Here is a 25,974-nt window from a genome sequence, read left to right as displayed (position 1 = left end):
CCCTGACCCTGGATTGTCTTGTGACCTTGATTTTGGATTATGCTTCCACAACTACTGAGTCTTTGTGCATTCTAAGTGAACTATGAAGTCCAGAGATTTGTTCTACTAGCTCAAGTTTTATTTTTGTTGTTTGCTAAAGAGACATTTCAGTTTCTGTTGAACTGCCACAGCTGCGACTGTGCTCCTCTTTCCAACCTGAAACTAGTACCTGCGGTATAATGTTGGTATTCCTATCATCTAGTAATAGTATTGGCAGATGCAGTGCAAAGCATTGGTAGACAAATGTCCTTGTTTTCAGGATGACACGTCTTAAAATAAGTCAAAGTTGTTTTTGATCTTGATATAAGATTAGTAACACATGTTTTTATTAGATAAGCAGTTTTTGCAGTGTGCAATAGTAATTATTCTGCACTCTTAATTATCATCTCTTGCTCTGTGCTGCTTTGTATAACAACATCAGCTACAAAATGTAATATCTCAGCATAGTGTCTTTTTTCAGTTTGTTCAGGTGATGATGTGATCCATACCCTTTTTAAATACCCACACCCATACACACAACTCCATCATCAACCATTGGCAACACCATGCCATTCAATACAGTCATTAAACTAGAAAAGCACTCAGAGAGCGCAGACCTCCGCCTGTATTGTTCTTCCTAGGTTGTTATACATTTGAACCTAAACTATTCAAATCGCCAACATGTGGCCATACCATGCCATTACACCACTAACCAAAATACATAAACGCCTGCGGAATCCCGTCGCAATTACGGATCGCTCTCAAAATTAATTGTTTCTTTGTTGGGTCATGTCCGACCTTCCCTGAAAATTTCATCGAAATCCATCCGTCACTTTTTGAGTTATCTTAATGCTAACAAACAGACGGAAAAACAGACTAACATATAGACAGACAGACAGACAAACGCCGGTCCCCAATGAAAACATATACCTCCTTGGCGGAGGTAAATTACACATCACATAGTCTACTAGTCTCATCTGTTATAGAAAATAACACATCAGATGTAGATTATAGGCTACAAGCAAAGCTTGTAAGGACATTACATTTCACTTGAGCACACTGAGGGAGGCTTTACTCTGAAGCATTTTTATGCCAAAAATAACTTTTGTTAACTGAAGTCATGCCTCCTCTCTTTTCTTTTGCCTTTATAATGATTGCCTACATGATTCTGGGTGGGAACTCATGAGCACTCTTCACACGTCTGATGACTCTCAGACGGCCATGGCCATTATTCAAACTGCAGAGATAAAGGAGAGCAGGAGGATGGGTGGAGGTGTGAACTTACTATGATTAACCCCTTGGGTACTTTCAGTGTAATTCTGTCAGGACCGCTTGGGTCTTTAATGCCAATTATATTTTTTATTGTGCGGTATGGCTCTGTTCAGAGGAAGTTCTGTGTCTTTCCATGAGCTCCATGGAAAGCCTAGCAGGGAACAGCACTATCCTCAGGGGACTACCCAGTTTAAACTGGGAGAGTAACTCTATTTCCCCCGAACAGAGCAAGCAACACTGACAACAGTTTGTCATTATTTTAAGTTAATCACTCTGAGGTGGAGCAGGGGAGGTGGTGGGTTGCAAAGCAGCGAGCAGAGAAAGCAATGCAGACTGACGCAGCTTAATATGGCGCCCTTATGAGATAGACTACTTGAAAGCGAATAGGCGCGTTCAAGTTGACCGTTTGCAGCAGCGAGATCTGCCGGTGACAGTAGGGGCGGCGATACAAACGCTGCTATGAAGTTGTACACTCTCTACTTCCCGTAGCCTAGATGTGACCGTGTGACGAAACATGAGGCACGGACCCTTGTGGATATGAAGAGGCATCTAAACACCTGCACATACTTCAGATGTTAAAGCCAATAGACCTCTGAAGTTCGCCTACAAAAAGGATCCAAAGCTGCCATCTTTGCCCATATAAGGAGATCCGGGAGTTAATTGAAGCTAACTGCCTATGGCAAGTTGCATTGTAAGTTAGCTCTGGGGTAGCGAAGATCAAAGTGTGCCATCTTCACCTACCGAAGATCACAGTATGCACTTGAAGGCAGAGGACAAAACTTTGTAGCGCAAAACGTCTGCATTTCCTATTTCTTCGTCCCCGTGAGAGTTTAACAGGTGCGATAATTCAAAATCCCCATGTTATTTTCCCATAGAAAAAATCTTGAGATACCGGATCTCCTTATTTGGGCAAAGATGGTGGCTTTTTTGTAGGCGAACTTCAGAGGTCTATTAGGGTAAAGTCCTGACGTCATGAAGGCAGGGTCTAGGCTCCGCAGTGCCTAGAGACCGCCTTGCTCCGCCTTGCTCCCGCGATAAGTTAAGGCCATGTGATAGCGACTGCCGAGTCGTAAACACACCCATCTAGACCATCGTGGACAGATTTTTAACACGTGCATCTTGTGCTGCGCAGTTCTGCGCCATCACAAACTCGCCTAATGGAACAATCAGCTGAGCGGATCAGCTGATGTGGGCTGGGTTTGGCAGCCCACATCACGCCTATTCGCATATAGCCAATAAGAAACTGACTGCTGACGGCGGGCTTGACTTCACGGCCTGCCAGAACTAACGCAGAATGCTTGATTTTTATTATCTTTCATTCTCTTGGTCTAGTCCAGACAAACATGCTAAATCTTGTTTCTTTTTCTGGATAGGCCAGAAAATAGGCCATGTTCTAAGGCACACCAATGATCAAATATAATCTCACCACCACTACTAATTATGAAATTTCACACGCTATTGCCGGCTATAAAAGGGGTGTTCATTTTTTTGACAATCTAGTTGCATCGGGTTCCTCAAATGCTGAGAGTCAGAACACATTTAAATATAAATGTGTATGTTTTATTATGTTTGTAAGTGTCTGATAGTACCTCTACATTGTGTGGTCACTATGAACTTTGGCATTCACCATTACTGAAGTGCGATGGCAGTAAGATAATAAACATGGACAAAGATGTTCAGAGGTTCAAGACTGTGCCAAACTTTTAATGGCTTCAGCATTATCTACAAAGACAAAAGCATGAGGTCAACCTTTCAAAGTAAAAACACACTCCACTAGAAATCCATGCACAATCGGTAGCATCACACAATCAGTTAAAGGAATATTTCAGTATTTTACACTGTAAGTCCATTTTCTGTATTGAAAACGAGTGTTTGAGACCGAAATCTCGACGATTGAGCCTCGCTTTGTGCACGCTCTATTCTGTCTATAAAACACTCTAAACGTTCGTTTTTAAAAGTTTTAAATTGTCACTCAGTTCTCCAGTAGGTACTGGTGTCTTCAATAGAGCCAGCTGTGTGAAAGTCTTGTCACATTAAGAATACTGGTAATGTGTTTTCATGTATGGATCCTTAGGTGTCTCTTGAGAGAAAATTGTTTAGTAAAGGCCTTTCCACATTGTGAACATGGATATAGCTTTTCTCCAGTATGTGTAATCTGATGTGTAATCTGATGTGTAGAGAGATTATGAGCTGTTCTGAATCTCCTTCCACATGTGGTACACTGATGTGGCTTTTCTCCAGAATGGATCATCTGATGTTTCTTAAGAAAAGACTTCCGTGCAAAGGCCTTTGCACACAGCAAACACTGATGTGGCTTTTCTCCAGAATGGATCATCTGATGTTTCTTGAGATCACTGTTCTGTATAAAGGCCTGTCCACACTGTGAGCACTGATGTGGCTTTTCTCCAGAATGGATCCTCTGATGCATCTTGAGATTAGACTTCTGTGTAAAAGCCTTTCCACACTGCAAACACTGATGTGGCTTTTCTCCAGTATGGATCCTCTGATGATCCTTGAGATCACCCTTTTGTGTAAACGCCTTTCCACACTGCAAACACTGATGTGGCTTTTCTCCAGTATGGATCCTCTGATGTCTCTTGAGAGTATGCTTGTGTGTAAAGTCCTTTCCACACTGCAAACACTGATGTGGCTTTTCTCCAGAATGGATCAGCTGATGTTTTGTAAGACTATTTGCATGTGTAAAAGCCTTTCCACATAGTAAACACTGATGTGGCTTTTTTCCAGAATGGATCCTCTGATGTCCCTTAAGAGTGTACTTATTAATAAAGGCTTTTCCACACTGAGAACATTGATGTTGTTTGTCTCCAGAATGTGTAATCTGATGGCCAGTGAGCAGCTCCTTCTTGGTTTCCAACTCCTGTGATAATATTTGGTGTGACGGCTCCTGGCTACATGAAAGCTTTTCCTTCCTGTGTTCTGATTTATTAGCTTGAATCCTTTGAACGTCTCCTACAACATAATAACAAACCGAGTGTTTGCAATAATGTATATATTTTTTTGTATTTGAATATATATATATATATAGAGAGAGAGAGAAACTCACCTCTTAGAAAATAATCTGTGTCATCACGGAGATCTGAAGATATGTCTTCCTTTTTAATTTCCTCCGAGGGCATGAGTATTTCAGTCTTACATTCATGATCCAGTCCAGGTTCTTCTTTCAATTTCTGAGTTGTAAACAGATACTCTTGTAGGAAATAATCAAAATCTTCTTCACTCTCCTTCTTCACTGCTGTGAGCTGATCAGATCGTGACATTTCAAACGTTAGTTTAGAGAATAATAGCAATCAAACAATCCTTCAATATAAAGACAGATGTAGTCCTGTGGATAGGTGTACCAACGGTGACTTCAGTATTGAGACCCCAGTCTGTTGTGTTCATAATATAGTCCTTTTGCCTGCCCCATTAGCTTCTAGAATTCATACCTAGCCAATCAGCTGCAAGGGCTATTGGAATGCAAATCTGATGTGGGAGGGAATTCCATATGTATGAGTTCTCTTCACACACCTGATGGTCCTCAGGTGGACATGGTTATACCTCACACGGCTCACATTCCACAAAGGAGAACAGGTGGGGGTGGGGTGGAGCCATGGCAGTGTGAAATGTAAAGGTTATTGCTCGATCTGGAAACATTTGGAGAGACGGGTGCACACATCCAAAAAAATGTTTAGACAGGTGCCAGACAAAAAACGTGTCAAAAAGTAAAAGTGATGGTCTGCACACTGCAATGGATCCAAAATAATTCTTTATTTGTTAAAAGGCAACATTTCGATCAACAGATCTTCATCAGGCAAAGTAGGAACTGGCATAGAAGGCCTTTATCACATGACCAATAGGCAGGGCTGTACACGGCGAGCAGGTCATCGCAAAAACGAGTAAAAATATATTAGTGCGAGTGTAAAAAAAATAAATACTTGCACACGTGCGAGTACTGATTTCAACCCTTTAATTCGCATTTTGATCCTAAAATGAATCCACACCAAGTGGATCAAAGTATAGTACAATTTTCGCGCAAATTTCAGAGTTGACAACTCTCACGCACCTGGCTAGACACTCACGCTTTCAGCATCAACCTCGCGCTCTCACACACATGCAAGAAATGTCACTCCAAATTAGTTGGTGACTAGTAGCAATTACCGGTGATACGGTAAACCATGATAAAACTGTTGACTATAACAATTACCGTGTTCATTTCAAATATTATTATTATCACGGTTGATAGGCTTAACACGTTGTAGAAACCGTGCGTTAATTCCTCCCAGCTTCACCCGAGCCTGCATTTGACATAGGCCTGGTAGACTTCTATGAAACAAAAATGGTATACTGATTCTGTTGTCTAAATTATGTATTTAACCACGGTTCGGTGTAGGCTACATCTGCTTTTAAGGCGGAACATTTTCATCGCAAATGTGCGCTGAATAGCCACTCTGTGTCTTTTTATGGCTACGTTCACATTAAATCCATTCCACTAACATTATCAGGAGAATAGGCTACCGTAACGTTTTATTTTGAGCACTGGTTGTCACTCATTGAATATAACAGATATAGGCTACCAAACTCCAAGACAAGTCATGGCAGAGTAAGTTAAGCACCCAGCCAATTAAACATGACCAAGGAAAAAGTGAAAGGACAATTCACAATGCCATGCCATAGGCTACCTAAATCATAGAAGTTACAGTAACAATGCTGGACACTCATCTTTTCTATTACACCGGAACAGTGACGGACTGGGATAAAAAAACGGCCCTGGCATTTGCATCCACGAGCGGCCCAACTCACAGATACAACGCACAGAAACAGCAGTGGGCTATTTGTGATAGCCCCAATGATGGTGCAGGTTCAGATAAACTCCCATATTTTAAACAACTGCATAAGAAAATTGTCATATCAATGCACAAATAAACCATGATGAATAGATTGTTAGAGCCAGCCGCTCCATAATAAAAACGTTTGTCTTACCGTCATGAAGACAACAAATTAGCTAGCTGAGGTTGCAGCAGTAACGTTAGCTTGAAAGAAACAGTCCAATTTCGCCCATTTCCCCCCTCAGACACCAGTGCTTTCTTAATTTTCTCTCTCTTTTTCTCTGCTCCCCCCTTCTGTCGCTTAGTGCCTCTATTCATTTTTCTTACCAATTTAAAACATATAATCTCCACCACCAATCTATTGAATGACTTAACTTGACCACTACTAGTCCAACTTTCAACACACAAACGCGCAGACGCGATTTGCTCATTCTTCCCAGAAGGCATTGCTTTATTTTCATTTTCTAAAACAATAAAATACAAAATACCAGTAGATTTGTTTTATTTCAAACCATGCTTTTTAAAAAAAAAAAATTGTAACACGACATTTCCCTACTAAATTAAAATAGGCTGATGTAAAACTTGAAAAACACCGTGACTGTAAAGTGTATAGGTGTATGTTGCATTTAAATACCAATCGGGTTTACTAACTGCTCAATTATAATATGCACGATTTTAAGAGCGTCGAAACATATAAGTGAAAAGGGAGGGCCTGCATGCGAAAATCATTCAGTTATCCAACGATTGCTAATGGGCCTCGTCAATGTTATAATGGGCCGCAACACATTGGCGTGCTCGGTCGGCCCACAAATTTGTGCGGCCCTTCTGGCATCTGCCCAAATGCCAGACCGTCCAGTCCGTCCCTGCACCAGAAGTATTTGTCTTTACCGTTGTTAGTACTTCTTAAAGTGTCAGGCACTCAATTAGACCTACACACCCTGTAATATCATTAAAGACCAGTGTAATCAATATGAAGCATTCAAATTACTTTGAATTTTAAGCTATAAGTAATTCTGCAGATCCTATAATGCTATGAATTGTTAACAAAATGTATACAAATTCTGAATTCAAAATATGAAATAGAAACCGGACAAGCCATTTTCTGTGTGTATGGAGGGTTTGAGCAGAGACTAGGATTGCCACTGCTGTGAATGATCTGTATCCTGCTTAAGGCAATAAGGGTTTCAACGAAATTTCATAGTGCTCCTAAATTCTTTAATTTAGGAGCACCTATGCTCCTAGTGAAAAAGCTAAGCGTACAGCCCTGCCAATAGGCCTAGTAATCAAGCACCTGCCTTAAACAGGCGGGGTGCACCCATGGGTGGCAATCAGCACAGCCACTAGGCCCAAATCTCATTGCATAGCAACATTGTGCAAAATGCATGTGCTGGCAAAACATTAGTGCAGAGATATTGTGCAAAAATGCATGAAATAGCAATATATAGAATCACAATACATATAGAAATTAAGTGTATAGGAATTTATAATTAGCTGTCATACGGAAGACTATGGTGGAAATATCACAAGAAGGGTTTAAGATCAAAATACATGTTTAGACCCTTTGGAGAGATGGTGTCTAGGAACTGTGTATCAAACCCAAACAGATCGTCTGAACAGGCTATAATGCCAGTCATAATTACAGAGGGGGTTCTGGGTGGGAACTGCATAGGAATGAGCACTCTTCACACGTCTGATGGTGCTCAGACGGCCATGGCCATCATTCAAACTGCAGAGACAAAGGAAAGTAGGGGGATGGGTGGTGGTGTGAACTTACTATGATTAACCCCTTGGGTACTTTCAGTGTAATTTTGTCAGGACCACTTGGGTCAAGATACACAAGAGAAAAGTACTTTTAAAGCCAATTGTATTTTGTGTTGTGCGGTATGGCTCTGTTCAGAGGAAGTTCCCTATCTTCCCATGAGCTCCATGGAAAGCCTAGACAGTGAACAGCAGCATCCTCAGGGGACTACCCTCCCAGTTTAAACTGGGAGAGTAACTCTATTTCCCCCGAACAGAGCAAGCAACACTGACAACAGTATGTCCTTATTTTAAGTTAATCACTCTGAGGTGGAGCAGGGGAGGTGGTGGGTTGCAAAGCAGCGAGCAGAGAAAGCAATGCAGACTGACGCAGCTTAATATGGCGCCCTTATGAGATAGACTACTTGCAAGCGAATAGGCGCGTTCAAGTTGACCATTTGCAGCAGCGAGATCTGCCGGTGACAGCAGGGGCGGCGATACAAACGCTGCTATGAAGTTGTACACTCTCTACTTCCTGTAGCCTAGATGTGACCGTGTGACGAAAATGTATTTGATACCTTGCTAAAGTTGCCTAAAAAGAGGATTATAAAATCATCATTTGACAATTGATCTTAATGCCTTAATTCAAAAAATGAGTAAAGATAAAACCGCTAAGGACACCAATTTTCTTTGTGATTGAAGAATGTATTGTAAATAAATAAATGTTCTTCCTAAATGCTAGGGGAAGGAAGTATTTGACCCCCTATGTAACCCTATGGGAATTTAGCACATAGGGTTAACATAGGGGCAGGTAGAGTTTTATTTTTAAAGGCCAGCTATTTCATGGATCCAGGATTTATGCATCCTGATAAAGTTCCCTTGGCCTTTGGAATTAAAATAGCCCCACATCATCACATACCCTTCACCATAGCTAGAGATTGGCATGGTGCTTTTTCCAGTAGGCCTATTAGCCTCTTTGATGCTCAATGAGCATCTTTCATTTGATATGCGTGTCAAGTCTGTGCTATGCGGGGTCCGCGAGTAATTCAAGCTAGAGTTCTGGATGCGCGAGTGAATGCGGAGCAATATAGACTGTAAATATGATATACTTTGATTTAACTTCATGAATTTATTTTATTTTCATACTTGATCGTACAGAAATGTCTAGTCTTGTTGGAAAGCCCCGGTTCTGCATTTTCGTGCAATATAGGTCTCATCTCGCTGTGACTAATAATCGCGGAGCAATGTAACAAAGAAGAAGGGGTGTGTTGTTTGACGCACTTTGCGTCCGTCGGGCTCATAGGGTTAAATGATGATTTTATATTCCTGTTTTAGCATGGTATCAAATACATATGCTCCTCACTGTATCACACACACTATTGCCGGCTATAAAAAGGGTGCTCATTTTTTTGACAATCTAGTTGCATCGGGTTCCTCAAATGCTGAGAGTCAGAACACATTTAAATATAGATTTGTATGTTTTATTATGTTTGTAAGTGTCTGATAGTACCTCTACATTGTGTGGCCACTATGAACTTTGGCATTCACCATTACTGAAGTAGGATGGCAGTAAGATAATAAACATGGACAAAGAGTTTCAGGGTGCTGGCAAGACTGTGCCAACCTTTTAATGCCTTCAGCATCATCTACAAAGACAAAAGCATGAGGTCAATAAAAACATACTCCACTACAAATCCATGCACAATCAGTAGCATCACAAAATCAGTTAACATTAGACTACTTTGGTTTAGACAGCCATTTGTTCTAGTTGCGTAAACTCCCCTGCAAAAGTCTTTTAATTTTAGATCTTCTTTTCAATGAAGACTTTATCACACACTAACACCTTTATAGTTGAACTGCTGGCTACTCAGTTCTGTTTTTTTTTCAGAAGGGATCATCTAGTCTCTCAGGGATCATCTAATCTTCAGGTGAGATGTTGTAAAAATTGCTTTCCCTCGCTGACACTGATGTGCTGTCTTCACATTTCATTTCAGTTCTTTGTTTTAGAGAAAAATCACATTAAATTGTCACTCAGTTCTCCAGTAGGTACTGGTGTCTTCAATTGAGCCAGTTGTGTGAAAGTCTTGTCACATTAAGAATACTGATAATGTGTTTTCATGTATGGATCCTTAGGTGTCTCTTGAGAGAAGAGTTTTTAGTAAAGGCCTTTCCACATTGTGGACATGGATATAGCTTTTCTCCAGTATGTGTAATCTGATGTGTAGAGAGATTTTGAGCTGTTTTGAATCTCCTTCCGCATGTGGTACACTGATGTGGCTTTTCTTCAGAATGGGTCATCTGATGTTTCTTAAGAAAAGACTTCAGTGCAAAGGCCTTTGCACACAGTAAACACTGATGTGGCTTTTCTCCAGAATGGATCCTCTGATGTCGGTTGAAATTAGACTTCTGTGTAAAAGTCTTTCCACACTGCAAACACTGATGTGGCTTTTCTCCAGTATGAATCCTCTGATGATTCTTGAGATTCCCCTTTTGTGTAAAGGCCTTTCCAGAATGGATCCTCTGATGTCGCTTGAGATTAGACTTCTGTGTAAAAGCCTTTCCACACTGCAAACACTGATGTGGCTTTTCTCCAGTATGGATCCTCTGATGATTCTTGAGATCCCCCTTTTGTGTAAAGGCCTTTCCACACTGCAAACACTGATGTGGCTTTTCTCCAGAATGGATCCTCTGATGTCTCTTGAGATCCCCCTTTTGTGTAAAGGCCTTTCCACACTGCAAACACTGATGTGTTTTTTCTGCAGAGTGGATCCTCTGATGTTTTGTAAGACTATTTGCATGTGTAAAAGCCTTTCCACACAGCAAACACTGATGTGGCTTTTTTCCAGAATGGATCCTCTGATGTGACTTAAGAGTGGACTTATTTCTAAAGGCTTTTCCACACTGAGAACATTGATGTAGGTTTTCACGAGAATGAGTAATTTCATGGCCAGTGAGCAGCTCCTTCCTGGTTTCCAACTCCTGTGGTAATTTCTGGTATGACGGCTCCTGGCTACATGAGAGCTTTTCCTTCCTGTGTTCTGATTTGATTGCTGGATTCCTTTGAATGTCTCCTACAACATAATAACAAATCGAGTGTTTGCAATAATATATATTCCATTTTTGTTATATTTGTATATACAGTAGGTGTCGAAATGTGAAGGTTGTTTCTCTCACGCTTTGCATGATCCACGCCCTGCGTGAAATGTATTACAACTGTATTAGTCCGCGGTAGCACTTTAGCGTTTTAGGACTCCTAATTTTTTTCAATAAAAGTAATTCACGAGGCATAGCCTAGGACAGCTTAAAATAATTTGAGAAGACTCCTAACTCACTAAGACATATTTACAAACCGCTTTTAGTGGCATTTCACGTCGCAATGAAGTGAAATGTAGGCCTACGTGCGGTCACAGCTGTCATGCGAGGGAATAATTGCATTGCAACTAAGGGATACAATAACGCCACCGACAATCAAAACCACCACTGCATGTAAACTTAATGTAATGTCTCATTGTAGGCCTAAATTAAATTAAATTGTTTCTGCTCTTTGCGAATGTAGGCTACGTGCTTTCATACAGACTCATTCAAAGCATCTGACAAAGAAACTGCACCTGTCATGTCTGCAAGTAGCTCTGCGAGTAGCTCAATGGGTAGCGTTGCACACTTTGACATGAGGATTCTAGGTTTTTCGTCTCACTTGAAGCGTTCTTGCACGGTGTAGTGCAATGTAAGAGAAACGTATCGTTATTTATCATCATTAAACATGGAGAAAACGCCAATGAGGAATACTAAAGCCAATTCATGTAGCCTATTTGTCTAATTCTCTGCACAGCACTGTCTAAGCATTCAGCATTCACTGTTCTGGGCTGCGTTTCTAGAAAGCCTCGTATGCTAACTTGCATTGCAACCTTGAAAGTTCCCTGGATTTGGTGTTTCTAGAAAAAGTAGTTCAAACTCTCAAACTCTCAATTGCAAACAAGGACTGGGCAGTCACACATGTGACGTAGACTACCTTGGGTGTTGCGGTTGGTGATGTCGTCAGTGTCCGGAGCGCCTAACCAAATATCACAAGCGCCCAACCAAAAATCACTAAAGCCTACCTTACACTAATAAGATTTGGGAAAGATTCTTCAAAGATTGTAGTCTTTTCACTAATGCCCCTCATTCAAACCTTACTCAAAAGACTACAGTCTTTCAAGAATCTTTCCCAAATCTTGCCAGTGTAAGGTAGGCATTAGTTGATGTTTTTCTCGTGACTCAATGACTGCAGGCTAAGTTAAATGACCGACCCCCCTGTTGGGCTCATTCTTGCTACTTGTGTTACCTTACGTTAATTTGCGGTTTGAGTTTTGGTGAGCTTCTATTATGGGATGTACAAACCCACATTTCATGCACACCAGTCCTTAGCGCAGTGGCTAAAGCGGGAGACTTGTTATCGATTCATTGCAGGTTCTAAACCCGTATGCAATCAACATGCTTTTGTTTCTGACTACAGTGAAACGTGGAAATAACCTTGTAATGCCGTGGAGCTATTTTTTAAACTGATGTCGTGTTCCTGGCCACTCGATGTAAAGTAGGCTAATTAAATATATTTAGGGTCTAATCCATTGTTAAGTGTGGTATGCCTCCTTTTACTCAAAAGTGACATGGAAGGGTGCGAACCTTGGCAGCGCACGCTATGTACTGACGCGAAACAGCTGGACCACTGTGCTTTCTTTTCCGTGGTCTACCGAAGGGCGCTATCTTTCCCCAAATCAGTATTAAGAGCTGCGGGCTGCACTCTCCCAAATCAACACGAACTTAGGGCTGTGGAGCAATAACTGGTCTTCAACTGATCGCAGAAATAAGATTTGTTTTTGTAAATTGTATTATGGACACGTCAATAAAATATTATGTTCACGCAGACTTCTGTATCGCGCAGAACTAGGCTAGGCTTGTGGTTTTATGATTGACTATTTGTCGAATCAGAGTCACATCTGCAGTAAATTAGATAAACTGCCTGCTCGTGATGACGTGCTATTTGTTTATCTATGGTTTATCCTTGAATTTTCAATAAAGTATCTATCTATCTATCTATCTATCTATCTATCTATCTATCTATCTATCTGATGATCCCATCGAGATCCGTAACAACAACATTGCTAACCCTGCTCACAAGTGCCAAGTGGTTGTTTGGGTCATTGCAGCTTCACTAGGGAAAAATCAATAAAATAAGAGTGATTCACACGTGAGGTCTCGTGAAGATCTCACCTGAAGCCGGCCAATTGAATCCAAAACCTACTGTATATATATATATATATAGAAACTCACCTCTTAGAAAATAATCTGTGTCATCACGGAGATCTGAAGATATGTCTTCCTTTTTAATTTCCTCCGAGGGCATGAGTATTTCAGTCTTACATTCATGATCCAGTCCAGGTTCTTCTTTCAATTTCTGAGTTGTAAACAGATACTCTTGTAGGAAATCATCAAAATCTTCTTCACTCTCCTTCTTCACTGCTGTGAGCTGTTCAGATCCTGACATTTCAAATGTCAGTTTAGCGTATAATAGCAATCAAACAATCCTTCAATACAAAGACAGATGTAGTCCTGTAGTCAGGTGTACCAAAGGTGACTTCAGTATTGAGACCCCAGTCTGTTGTGTTCATTATATAGTCCTTTTGCCTGCCATTAGCTTCTAGAATTCATACCTAACCAATCAGCTGCAAGGGCTATTGGAATGCAAATCTGATGTGGGAGGGAACTCCATGGGTGCTTCTCAAAGTCAAGGATTGCTCCTTCCAAGCCACTTTTTCAAGGACGTTACGTCATCAAATCTCGTCAAGCACTGTTCCAAAGTCAAGGATGCTTTCAAATTCTAGCAAGTACTGAGTCCTTCGTTCTGAGAATTTCGGAGAATTTTGGAGGATGCATCCATGGATCCTCGGAGTGAAGAAATAACCCACAATCCTTTGCGTATGAACAGTTAGACATTATCTGACGGTGCGGTTTAAAAAAAAAAAGACAGAGAGGGAGATGGAAGTAGATGCAAAGAAGCAGTGCGTGTTAATGTAGGCTAAATATGATTTATCAAGTGTTTTGTTAATGCCATCGTATATTTGCTCAGGCATTTATATCAAGTTATTGTGCATATTCATCATAAATGCATATGTCAATGTGCATGAACAAGTTGTGATAGACTTGTTATTAATTTATCTCAGAACTTCGCCCAATACAAACTTTGTAGAAGTTTAACATTACCGTTGCTGTTGCCAATTACCGGTATAACTTTTCCATTGACACTAACATAATTATAAACTACGGATTGTGACATGTGAAGACCAAGTTGAATGTGGAAATACTGTACTCCAAAAAGTTTATTTAGAGGAAAGTGCTGCCGCAGTTGTCGGAACTCCTGTAAAAGCAGCACAATTTCCACGGTTCTAATTAAGCGCGCAGCCGGAACCGTGCACAATTGACGTGCACTTCCACACTCGCTAGGCTGTTCCATTGCATGTGATCTTGACGGCTGGAGAGGGTACTGGGAAGGTGTGTAGCCTTGTCTCTCTAGCACTCGACTTGAAAGAAAGCATTCTATCAAGGACGAGCTCTTGACTTTGAGAAATACCCCATATGTATGAGTTCTCTTCACACACCTGATGGTCCTCAGGTGGACATGGTTATACCTCACACTGCTCACATTCCACAAAGGACAACAGGTGGGGGTGGGGTGGAGCCATGGCAGTGTGGAATGTAAAGGTTATGGCTTGATCTGGATACATGCTGAATTCTGTAGCAAATAGTGCATGTTTGCATTGCCTTTTTTTACAGTGGTCACACATGGTAGAATGTGGTACAAGAGAGCCGGTCCAGTGCTAGTTTATGTAAACACTGACTTCAGGTATGTCTGGACAACAGGAGCTCAGGCTTATTTGCCATTTATCTGAATGGCTGTGTTGTCACATGCCGTAGCTATTTCTAGGTTATTGTTGCATGTTGCACTCTTCCTGAAAATAATGAAAATCAAAAGTTATCGTTATTTATGTCTGTATTGATGAGCACATCTATCGCTTTAGTTTAAAATATTATATTTGTAATTTTTGTAATTTTATATGAGCATTATATGAGGACAGAATATGAAGATAGTATAATTTGCATACCAACATGAATTCTTTGTAAAACAACATAATTCAGGTATGAGAATCAAGAGCTTTAAACTTAGATGTTGTATATTGAAGTAGGCAGAGAGTTATCTCTGCACCATAATCGTAGACATGTACACTGCACTTACAATCTCTCGTCTCTCTCATCTCTGAATCACAGTACTGGATCTTGTCTGTCTCTTGAACTTGTCTTTGTCTTGCCCCTCTTGGATATCTGTGCACTGACCCTGGAGTGTCTTGTGACCTTGATTGTGGATTATGCTTCCACAACTACTGAGTCTTTGTGCATTCTAGATGCACTTTGAACTGCAGAGATTTGTTATAACAGCTCAAGTTTTCAAAATATCATATTTTTCTAATTGAGTATAGCATTATATGAGTACAGAATACATCAAGATAGAATTAGAGGCTATAAAGCTAATCATAATGACAGAGGGTTCTGGGTGGGAACTGCATAGGAATGAGCACTCTTCACACGTCTGATGGCGCTCAGACGGCCATGGCCATTATTCAAACTACAGAGACAAAGGAGAGCAGGAGGATGGGTGGAGGGATACATTTCAAGATTAGCAGGGATTGGGTTGGTTTCCCAACCAATTCCTCTATTCTAACTGAAAGCATTTCATATTGTATGCTTCTGTATGTAATGCAGTTCAGTTCAGCCATGTTTGTTCTTCAATTTAATATGATTTACCCCCCTTGAGTATTTTCTGTGTAATAGTATTACCTTTCATTTTGTTGGTCATAGTGAGTTGCAATTTAAACATGCTAAATCTTGTTTATTTACCTGCACTGTATAGGCCAGAGCTTCTCAACTCTCTGGGGCTAAGGCACACCAATGGCCAAATCAAATCTCCAAAGCTCACTACCACTGCTAACTATGAAGCGTCACACAGACACTGTTGCAGGCTAAACAACGTTTATTCATTATTCATGAGCCTATGTGCACTGGGTTCCTCATATGCTGAGAGTTAATTATAGAACACTTTTAAATTATAGAACAAAAAATACAGATTTGTATGTCTCTTGTGGTAAATCTCTGATAGTGCCTCTGCGTTGTGTGGATATTATGGACCTTGGCTTTCGCCATTACTGAAGTGGGATGGCAGTAAAGCCTACCTTACATGGATAGACTTTGCAAAGATTTGGCAAAGATTTTTGAAAGACTACAGTCTCAGACCCTCTCACATCTAAAGACAATTCATCGAGTTTCTAGTCACAGGCCAGTCTCAGATTAGGATTTTGCAAAGACTGTGGGTGACTATTTACGAGACTGCTACAAGATTCCTTCATGTTTCATGTGTGACATCCCTAACAGATATATAGCTGTTCTGTCACGTAGAATAATTAGACTAATAATTTACATGAAATTAAATAACAAATAATCATGTAAGCTGCAGCTGTCGCCTATTTTCCCCCTTCCTGAAAAGACTTCCGATAATATCAAGCATGTTTGATATTGTCGTAATGGCAAAACTAGAAAAAGACTGACTCCGACGGACTTAAAACCGCTAAGATTGGCACCTTACACTAAACGATTTAGTTGACGGGAGCTCGCCGCAATTTCATTACAACTCCCATGATTTCCACCCGATTTTGGAAATGTAGTCGCCGACTGTTAAAACAGACCAAAATCGTACAATGTAAGCCAGCCTTAAGATAATAAACATAGACACAGAGGTTGAGGGTGCTGGCATGACTGTACAAAAATCTAGTTGCATCGGGTTCCTCAAATGCTGAGAGTCAGAACACATTTAAAAATAGATTTGTATGTTTTATTATGGTTGTAAGTGTCTGATGGTACCTCTACATTGTGTGGCTACTATGAACATTGGCATTCACCATTACTGAAGTGGGATGGCAGTAAGAATAAACATGGACACAGAGGCTCAGGGTGCTGGCAAGACTGTGCCAAACGTTTAATGCCTTCAACATCATCTACAAAGACAAAAGCATGAGGTCAACCTTTCAAAGTAAAAACACACTCCACTAGAAATCCATGCACAATCGGTAGCATCACACAATCAGTTAACATTAGACTACTTTTGTATTGATAGCTATTTTTTCTAGTTGCGGAAACTACCCTGCAAATATCTTTTAATTTTAGATCTTGAAATGAAGACTTCATAGTTGAACTGCTGGCTACTCAGTTTTGATTTTTTTTTTTTTTTTTTTTTTTTTTTCAGAAGGGATCATCTAGTCTCATCTTAACCCTCTATGGGACTTATTAAGAATATCAATGAAAAAAATTCAAACACCTTTGATTTTAAGTCTATTTAGGCCTAAAAAACAATTCCCGAGCTCACTTTCTGAAATTGACCTTTGACCTTTATTTTGGGGTACCGTCATTTATAAATGACTATGTCCCATTTAGGTATATAATTTTTCACGATTTGTCAATGTAAAAACCAATTCATTAACGATAAATGGATTAATTATTCATGGACATATTTAATTGGAAATCACTTGATTAATTTAATTTCAGGATCTTTCTGACTAAACAAAAATGCAAAAGAAATTGTCTGTGCACAATGGATTTTGAGTATATACCATGTTGATTCAAGTCATAAAACGTCTCTTCACTGTGTGTTAGATGGGTCCCTTGTTGCTTTTCATATCGCTGGTGAAACTCAACCAGACATTTATTTGGTGGTGAAGCCCAGCCAGGTGAACATCACACTTACTGCACTTCACTCATGTGTGGTCGGGGCAGTTGTCATTTTTGCATCAGCCTTGTTTTTCAGTGCACTAAGGCCAGTGGGCAGTGCAATCCTTCCTGATATACATATGGGAGTGACTCCCTCTTCCTTTTTTGATGCCAATGAAAGGCTCCATTCCATTCTCTATACAGTTCAGAGGAATACATTTACATCATTCTGCACAGAGTAAAGGTTTGTCTACAGTACAATGTGTATAAGAGACACGCAGGAGAACACCTGCCTAAGTAATAGGCTGGCAAATGCAACATTCCCTTTATGCGGTGGATAGACCATCTTCCAGATAGGGACTAGGTAATGGCCATGGATCCCTGATCCCTGATCCCTGATCAGCGACAACCAAAAGCCTATCCCTGGTTGAAAATTCTCCTCACTGCCTTACTTTTCACTCTCATCCTACCCATCCTCACTACCATTGTTCTCACTTTTGGTCATACCTGATGCTGTGTTCTACTCTTACAACTACATTGACCTCATTGGTTATTTCACTGTCCTTACTGCCCACAGGAATTGGCATAGCTTTTCTTTTCAACTTGACATAAGTCTTGGAAACACCCTAATAAACATGTGTAAATAGTCTGATGCTGCATCACAACAATAGAAAACTATACTGAGTCATTATGGAAATTTCTATCCCTTTATAGGACCTTGTCAGTTATACATGACATGAACTTGTTAAAGGTTTTAAAGAAAGATTTTTAGATATATTCATGTGAAATGATTAAAATAGTTAAAAAACAGTTTAACCTAACTAGTTGTATTTCTTGTAGGGTGATTTTTTAATGTTTTATAGTTTTAAAATAGACTTGCCAGCATGCCACTCATGGGTGTGACTCAACGTGTGGTATTGTCTCCTTTACTTCCTTGTAGCAACACATTATGCAATAATATTGAATAATCTTTAATTTTATTGGTTGAAGGATAAGTCATGCAAAGTATTTTTGGGATTATTTGATTGGTTAAGGATTTATATTATTCTGTCAAGCAGTTTTCCTTAGTGTCATTTATAAATGACGAAATCCCATAGAGGGTTAAGGTGAGATATTGTAATAATTGCTTTCCCTGGCTGACACTGATGTGGTGTCCTGACATTTCACTTACGTTCTTTGTTTTAGAGAAAAATCACACCAAATTGTCACTCAGTTCTCCAGAGGGTTCCAGTGTCTTCAATTTAGCCAATTGTGTGAAAGTCTTTTCGTGTTAAGAATACTGGTCATATTTTTTCATGTATGGATCCTAAGGTGTCTCTTGAGAGAAGAGTTTTGAGCAAAGGCCTTTTCACATTGTGAACATGGATATAGTTTTTCTCCAGTATGTGTAATCTGATGTGTAGAGAGATTATGAGCTGTTGTGAATCTCTTTCCACATGTAGTACACTGATGTGGCTTTTCTCCAGTATGGATCCTCTGATGTATCTTGAGACCATGCTTGTGTGTGAACGCCTTTCCACACTGCAAACACTTATGTGGCTTTTCTCCTGAATGGATCATCTGATGTTTCTTGAGAACACTCTTCTCTGTAAAGGCCTTTCCACATGTAGTACAATGATGTGGCTTTTCTCCAGTATGGATCCTCTGATGTAGCTTGAGATGAGACAACTGTGTAAAGGCCTTTCCACATGTAGTACAATGATGTGGCTTTTCTCCAGAATGGATCCTCTGATGTTCCTGAAGATTATGCTTATGTGTAAAAGCCTTTCCGCACTGCAAACACTGATGTGGCTTTTCTCCCGTATGGATCCTCTGATGGTTCTTGAGTTCACCCTTTTGTGTAAAGGCCTTTCCACACTGCAAACACTGATGTGGCTTTTCTCCAGAATGGATCCTCTGATGTTTTGTAAGATTATTTGCATGTGTAAATGCCTTTCCACACAGCAAACACTGATGCGGCTTTTCTCCCGTATGGATCCTCTGATGGTTCTTAAGTTCACCCTTTTGTGTAAAGGCCTTTTCACACAGCAAACACTGATGTGGCTTTTCTCCAGTATGGGTCTTCTGATGTATCATGAGATAGGCTTTTCGTGTAAAAGCCTTTCTACATTGTGAACACTGATGTGGCTTTTCTCTAGTGTGGATCCTCTGATGTTCCTTAAGAGTGTACTCGTTAATAAAGGCTTTTCCACACTGAGGACATTGATGTAGTTTGTCAGCAACTGAATGAGTAATCTGATGGCCAGTGAGCAGCTCCTCCCTGGTTTCCAACTCCTGTGGTAATTTCTGGTAAGACGGCTCCTGGCTACATGAGTGCTTTTCCATCTTGTGTTCTGATTTAATTGCTTGATTCCTTTGAATGTCTCCTACAACATATAACAAATTGAGTGTTTGCAATAATATATATTCACATTTTTTTGTATTTGTATATATGTATATATTTTGATTTTTTTTTTTTATCATAATACAAATTGTTCAGAAACTCACCTCTTGGGAAATAATCCGTGTCATCATGATGATCTGAAGATGTGTCTTCCTTTTTCATTTCCTGTAGTGACATGAGTATTTCAGTCTTACATTCATGATCCAGTCCAGGCACTTTCTCTTTCTGAGTTGTAAACAGATACTCTTGTAGGAAATCATCAAATTCTTCTTCACTCTCCTTCTTCACTGCTGTGAGCTGTTCAGATTCTGACATTTCAATTGTCAGTTTAGAGAATAATAACAGTCAAACAATCCGTCAATACAAAGACAGATGTAGTCCTGTAGTTAGGTGTACCAAAGGTGACTTCAGTAGCCTATTGAGACCCCAGTCTGTTGTGTTCATAATATAGTCCTTCTGCCTCATGGAGGTATTATAAGAACTGGAGAAAGTGAACAAGTCCCGCCCCCATTCATTTCAATGGGAATGCTAGGCTAGTGAAATGTGCCAAAATTGAACGATTTTTTCAGGCTTCAACATGGCGTTTAAAGGGGCTTGTTTCCGGTGCCGTTTTACTTAGCCAATTAAGTGCCAGGTTACCGATTGACGTAAGGTACAGAGGGAGAGCTCGTGCCCACACTAAGCTCGTGCATGAGCTGAGAGTGGAACAGCCACCAATCAGCATGAGTAAAACGCAGGTAAAACGGCACCGGACATGATGTATTTTTGGAAAATGGCGACGAGGAAGTGCTTTGCTAATCGGCGAAGCTAATCAATCAAATCCTGACCCCCTGTTCTGCCTGCCCCATTAGCTTCTAGAATTCATACCTAGCCAATCAGCTGCAAGGGCTATTGGAATGCAAATCTGATGAGGGAGGGAACTCCATATGTATGAGCTCTCTTCACACACCTGATGGTCCTCAGGTGGACATGGTTATACCTCACACGGCTCACATTCCACAAAGGAGAACAGGTGGGGGTGGGGTGGAGCCATGGCAGTGTGGGATGTAAAGGTTATTGCTTGATCTGGAAACAGTTGGAGAGACGGGTGCACACATCCAAAAAAATTTTTAGACAGGTGCCAGACAAAAAACTTGTCAAAAAGTAAAGGTGATGGTCTGCACACTGCAATGGATCCAAAATAATTCTTTATTTGTTAAAAGGCAACGTTTCCATCAACAGATCTTCATCAGGCAAAGTAGGAACTGGCATAGAAGGCCTATATCACATGACCGATAGGCCTAGTAATCAAGCACTTGCCTTAAACAGGCGGGGTGCACCCATGGGTGGCAATCAGCACAGCTTCTAGGCCCAAATCTCATTGCATTACAACATTGTGCAAAATGCATGTGCTGGCAAAACACCAGTGCAGAAATATTGTGCAAAAATGCATGAAATAGCAATAGAATCACAATAAATATAGAAATTAAGTGTATAGGAGTTTATAATTAGCTGTCATACGGAACACTATGGTGGAAATATCAAAAGAAGGGTTTAAGATCAAAATACATGTTTAGACCCTTTGGAGAGATGGTGTCTGGGAACTCTATAAGCATGAACACTCTTCACACATCTGATGGCGCTCAGACGGCCATGGCCATTATTCAAACTGCAGAGATAGACTATTGGGCCTAGTCTGTGGTCAAAGTTTTCTCAATGGATTCCTGGTCAGAACCCCTTTTGGAACAGATTAAGACTTGGGGCATGTTACATTTTGGCCAAAAATTCAAGATGGCCGCTGTATGGGCAATTCCATATCAGTTGGAACAGGTCCGACACCATGGTCCTCAGTTTTTCCTGATTTGTGGTCCAAATGTTCCTCCATGTCTCATTAGAAGAAAACCAAAATGTTAGCTTGGTATCTTGTGAAGTTTCTGAGATATGGCTCTTCAAATGTGGATAGACGTGTCCTAAAAAAGGCTGAAAATGCCTGTATTTAATGAGCACCCCTCTCCTGTCTTAAGGCTACCATATTATTTTCTAAAAAATTCAACACTGGGGCAGTACCTTGTTTAGTTGTCCAATATCACAAAAAAAATACAGTCCTTCCCACCATTGAAGATTTAAAGTCGAAACAAACCCATATTTTTTTTAAAGCAATGAAAAACAAAAACGCCTGTTTTTGTTCTCTTATGGTCATGAATGGATAGCACTCACATTTTTAAAACTTTACATATAGTCCATGAGGAAGAGAACATGTTGAAAAAAATTGAGATGGTAAATTTTGTATTTCGAAGTTGGCCAACATGGCATTTTTTCCTAAAAATACCAATTTTATTGCCTTTTTTCAAGGACAAGATGAAATGCAAATCCAACAATTCTTTTTTCCTGCATTAGTATGACACTTTGTAGACCATGTGAATGTGGTAGATACGACCTGTCCATTTTAATATCCCCTCAGTAGGCCTACATGTCTGAAGTTAGAAAAAATTAAAAATGGTCTTGGCTGAAGGAGGTGTTGGTTTGATTTGTATGAACCTCTTAGAAGGACAAGATGGGGTTTAAACCCATTTTTTTCTGTTTGAGGGATCGGATTGCCATCCTGTAAACAGGATAAAAATGTTATATCCCATTTTTACTCTTCATTGATCCCTTAGAATATGTCCAAAAGTTGTCAATGGCCAAGTGGATCAAGTCACACAAGGCTAAAAATGTAATATAAGACAGATGAGATACTGAGGGAGAACACTGTGAAATGTATAACCCCTGTTACGATGGCCAGCGGACATAACTAAACCACCTTTGTTACTGTCAGTGGCCTTGTCCACTTGCAAGGCAAAACATGAGTGTTTGCGTTTGTCAAGCAGTTGTTGAGATCGCAGCACAGCAATTTATTGTGTCGTTGGACAGATAGCCAAGATATCCTTCAATTTTACTGCGCTCCTCACGAACATGAATGTTTTTTTTTTGTTTCCGCTGCAATTAAATTCATACATTTTGAACTTCGCCCGCCGCAAATAATTTCTCTGCACTGAGAACGTTGTAGACAGATATTAGACCTATACCTGCTATTGATCTAAAGAGCCTATACATGCCTTAAGTTCGTCTTCTGTCTACAATATGCTCTGCTGCGGTCTAGTCACCAACTGATTATGAACGGGTTGAAGAAAAAGAAGAATGGATTTTGGCGTGACATTTCTTGTGTCTGCGTGAGAGCGTGAGATTGATGCTGAAATCGTGAGTGTCACGGCGGGAGCGTGAGAGTTGGCAACCCTGCATGAGGCATGGACCCTTGTGGATATGAAGAGGCATCTAAACACCTGCACATACGTCAGGGATGTAAAAGCCAATTAGGGCAAAGTCCTGACGTCATGAAGGCAGGGTCTAGGCTCCGCAGTACCTAGAGAGCTGCTGCGCCGCTGCTCAGCAGCCACCTTGCTCCCGCAATAAGTTATGGCCATGTGATAGCGACTGCCGAGTCATAAACACACCCATCTAGACCATCGTGGACAGATTTTTAACCACGTGCATCTTGTGCTGTTCAGTGCTGCGCAGCTCTGCGCCATCAAAAACTCGCCTAATGGAACAATCAGCTGAGCGGATCAGCTGATGTGGGCTGGGTTTGGCATAGCCAATAAGAAACTGACTGCTGACGGCAGGCTTGACTTCACCGCCTGCCAGAACTAACGCAGAATGCTTGATTTTTATTATCTTTCATTCTCTTGGTCTAGTCCAGACAAACATGCTAAATCTTGTTTCTTTTTCTGGATGGGTCAGAAAATAGGCCATGTTCTAAGGGGGCTAAGGCACACCAATGATCAAATATAATCTCACCACCACTACTAGTTATGAAGTATCACACACACTATTGCCGGCTATAAAAGGGGTGTTCATTTTGTGACGGATGGGAGGGGGATGAGCCGGTGATGCACGTTACACTACACATGACTAGATCTAGCGAGTCACCTGACATTCTTCTCAGGTGACCGGATGTAGCGCAGGTAAAATGGTATGCCTCACAGTCACTCGTTCTTTTGAAATCAGATGGCGCGACTAACGTGGTGAGAGCACTGTTATCGCAATTATTCTGCCGGTGGTGATCTAAGCGGTAAGGGAAGCATTTTTGACCGAACTGTTTAGGCATAGAGCATTCATACTGGTTGTAGCCTAAGCTTACGAACCCTGATGTGCTTAACATTACAGCGTTTGTCATCGGTTGCCTGGTCGCCATTATTGACAAATACATGCCGGTTTCCGTGTTCGTGTTCAAATGGAATGGATGACTAGCTGTATGAATGTATGAAGATTTTATCAAGGTAAATGTTACGGTATTGAAGTGTGAATTATGAATTGCAAAATAACAAATGTGTGTACTGCTGTGTATTGAATATGCGTTTGTTGTCTTCATAGATGTCTATTCGCAAATGTTGTGTCCAGTCCACCTGCAGTAAAATCAGTGCAGACGTTATCAGGTATTGACTGATTATGTTAACCAGATACCATGTTAGCTCTGTCGATTGGGTGGGCATGTGATTAATGTGGTCTTTTGTCATTTCCAGGAGCCAGTTGTAGCCACTGTTTTTCCCTTTTTGTAAAATATCTAAACTTGAAGTCAGTGGGTCAAGGCTATGTTGTAGGTAGCTATATGCCAGTTGTAAAACCACCTCCAAGTTTTGCGTGTTATGTATTTCCTTTTTTTTGATGTGTATGGCGAGGCTTTCCTTCCTTTCTTTCCTTTGTCAGCCGGGGCTGGGAGAACACAGATGGTAGCATAGGCTACAGCTCAGTCGCCGCTTCAGGAGGCCTGTATTGCATGCGTGTGCAGTGATCTTGTGTTGCACTTTGTAGTGGAGGATTGCCTATGCGTGACTTAATTGTAGCACTCTTAGAGTATAGTATATAGCTATTGGTGTGTGGCTATTCCAATTGTAGCACTCTTAGAGTATAGTATATAGCTATTTGTGTGTGGCTATTCTAATTGTAGCACTCTTAGAGTATAGTACATAGCTATTTGTGTGTGGCTATTCCAATTGTAGCACTCTTAGAGTATAGTATAGGCTATAGCCAACTCCTGTGGCATGCTATTGTAGCGGTCTCATCCCTCTGAGCTATTCTGCTCTCGGCTGGCGCCTCTTTTTCCCTTGCCCTTACTGGTGTGATTTTGCCCTCTTTTGGGGTGTTTATGTATTTAGTTTTTCTTTATTTGGTAGCAGGCATAGTGAGTCTACTTGCAATGTATGCACATTGATATTGCACTGTGTAGCCTTTGTGGAAATGTTTACAGACAGACTACTATTATGAAAAGAACAACTCTCTCTATCAAAGTATTTATTCATATTTATACATTTCTACTATAAATAAAACTGAAGCGCATTATTTTTGTACACCGTCTCCTCCCTTCATTCATTTAATTGAATACCTAATAGTGGGGAATGGGCTTACATATCATCTCTTAGAATCTAGCCCCTAGTGGTAGTACTAGTGTGTCTAGGTTACATTTGGCGCTGCGAGCAGGGTGTAGAGTCGGTGTGTAACATTGTCTGGCTACTTGTATTTCTCTTCTCTTTTGTTTTCTTGTTCTATTTTCTTTTGGAGGTGGTTGTTTAAAAAGCATTAGGTATTTGGGAAAAACAGTGGTTACTTCAAGGAAGGTCCCTCACTCATCGCTCTCAAGTTGGGCTGCCTCGTCATCAGCATGTCTCTGGACGGCCTGGAGGAGCAGGTTAGGAGTTTGACTGAGATGGTTAACCAGCTTAAAGCTGACAATCAGCGGCTTAGAGGGCAGGCAGGTCCTTCTAATGCATCAGACTTAGACTCTGACTCTCCCAACAATCCTATCCCTAACACTCCTGTTGAGCGTCTTGTATGTGTACCACGAGAAAGAAAATGTCCCCGGTTCTCGGGTAAAATGTCTGTGGACAATATGTCTGTACAAGACTGGATTGAGGAGGCAGGCAGGTCATTAACAACCCG

At 40.6% G+C, this 25,974-nt stretch overlaps 1 protein-coding gene across 1 annotated transcript; it reads right to left on the bottom strand.

Moving 5' to 3' along the window:
• Nucleotides 1-3,346: 3,346 nt before the first annotated feature.
• On the bottom strand, nucleotides 3,347-13,420 carry LOC134078822 (gastrula zinc finger protein XlCGF26.1-like). The gene is made up of 4 exons (XM_062534972.1): nucleotides 13,161-13,420; nucleotides 10,410-10,924; nucleotides 9,977-10,355; nucleotides 3,347-4,122 (listed from the first exon to the last, which is right to left on the bottom strand). The coding sequence occupies exons 1-4, from the start codon at nucleotides 13,372-13,374 to the stop codon at nucleotides 3,347-3,349; spliced, it is 1,884 nt and encodes a 627-aa protein (XP_062390956.1). The 5' UTR covers nucleotides 13,375-13,420.
• Between the last annotated feature and the right edge of the window lie 12,554 nt (nucleotides 13,421-25,974).

The sequence above is a fragment of the Sardina pilchardus genome, chromosome 4 (assembly GCF_963854185.1).
Source record: "Sardina pilchardus chromosome 4, fSarPil1.1, whole genome shotgun sequence".
NCBI lineage: Eukaryota > Metazoa > Chordata > Actinopteri > Clupeiformes > Clupeidae > Sardina > Sardina pilchardus.
The sequence above is the reverse complement of the archived record's forward strand: the minus strand, read 5'-3'. Positions and strand labels throughout refer to the sequence as shown.

Coding starts and splice junctions, on each gene's coding strand:
- LOC134078822 (XM_062534972.1), bottom strand. CDS start 13,374: ATGTCAGGATCTGAACAGCTCACAGCAGTGAAGAAGGAGAGTGAAGAA. Junction 10,925..13,160: donor CACAGATTATTTTCTAAGAG/GTGAGTTTCTAT, acceptor ATTATGTTGTAG/GAGACATTCAAAGGAATCCA. Junction 4,123..9,976: donor CAAGAGACACCTAAGGATCC/ATACATGAAAAC, acceptor ATCAGATTACAC/ATTCTGGAGACAAACAACAT.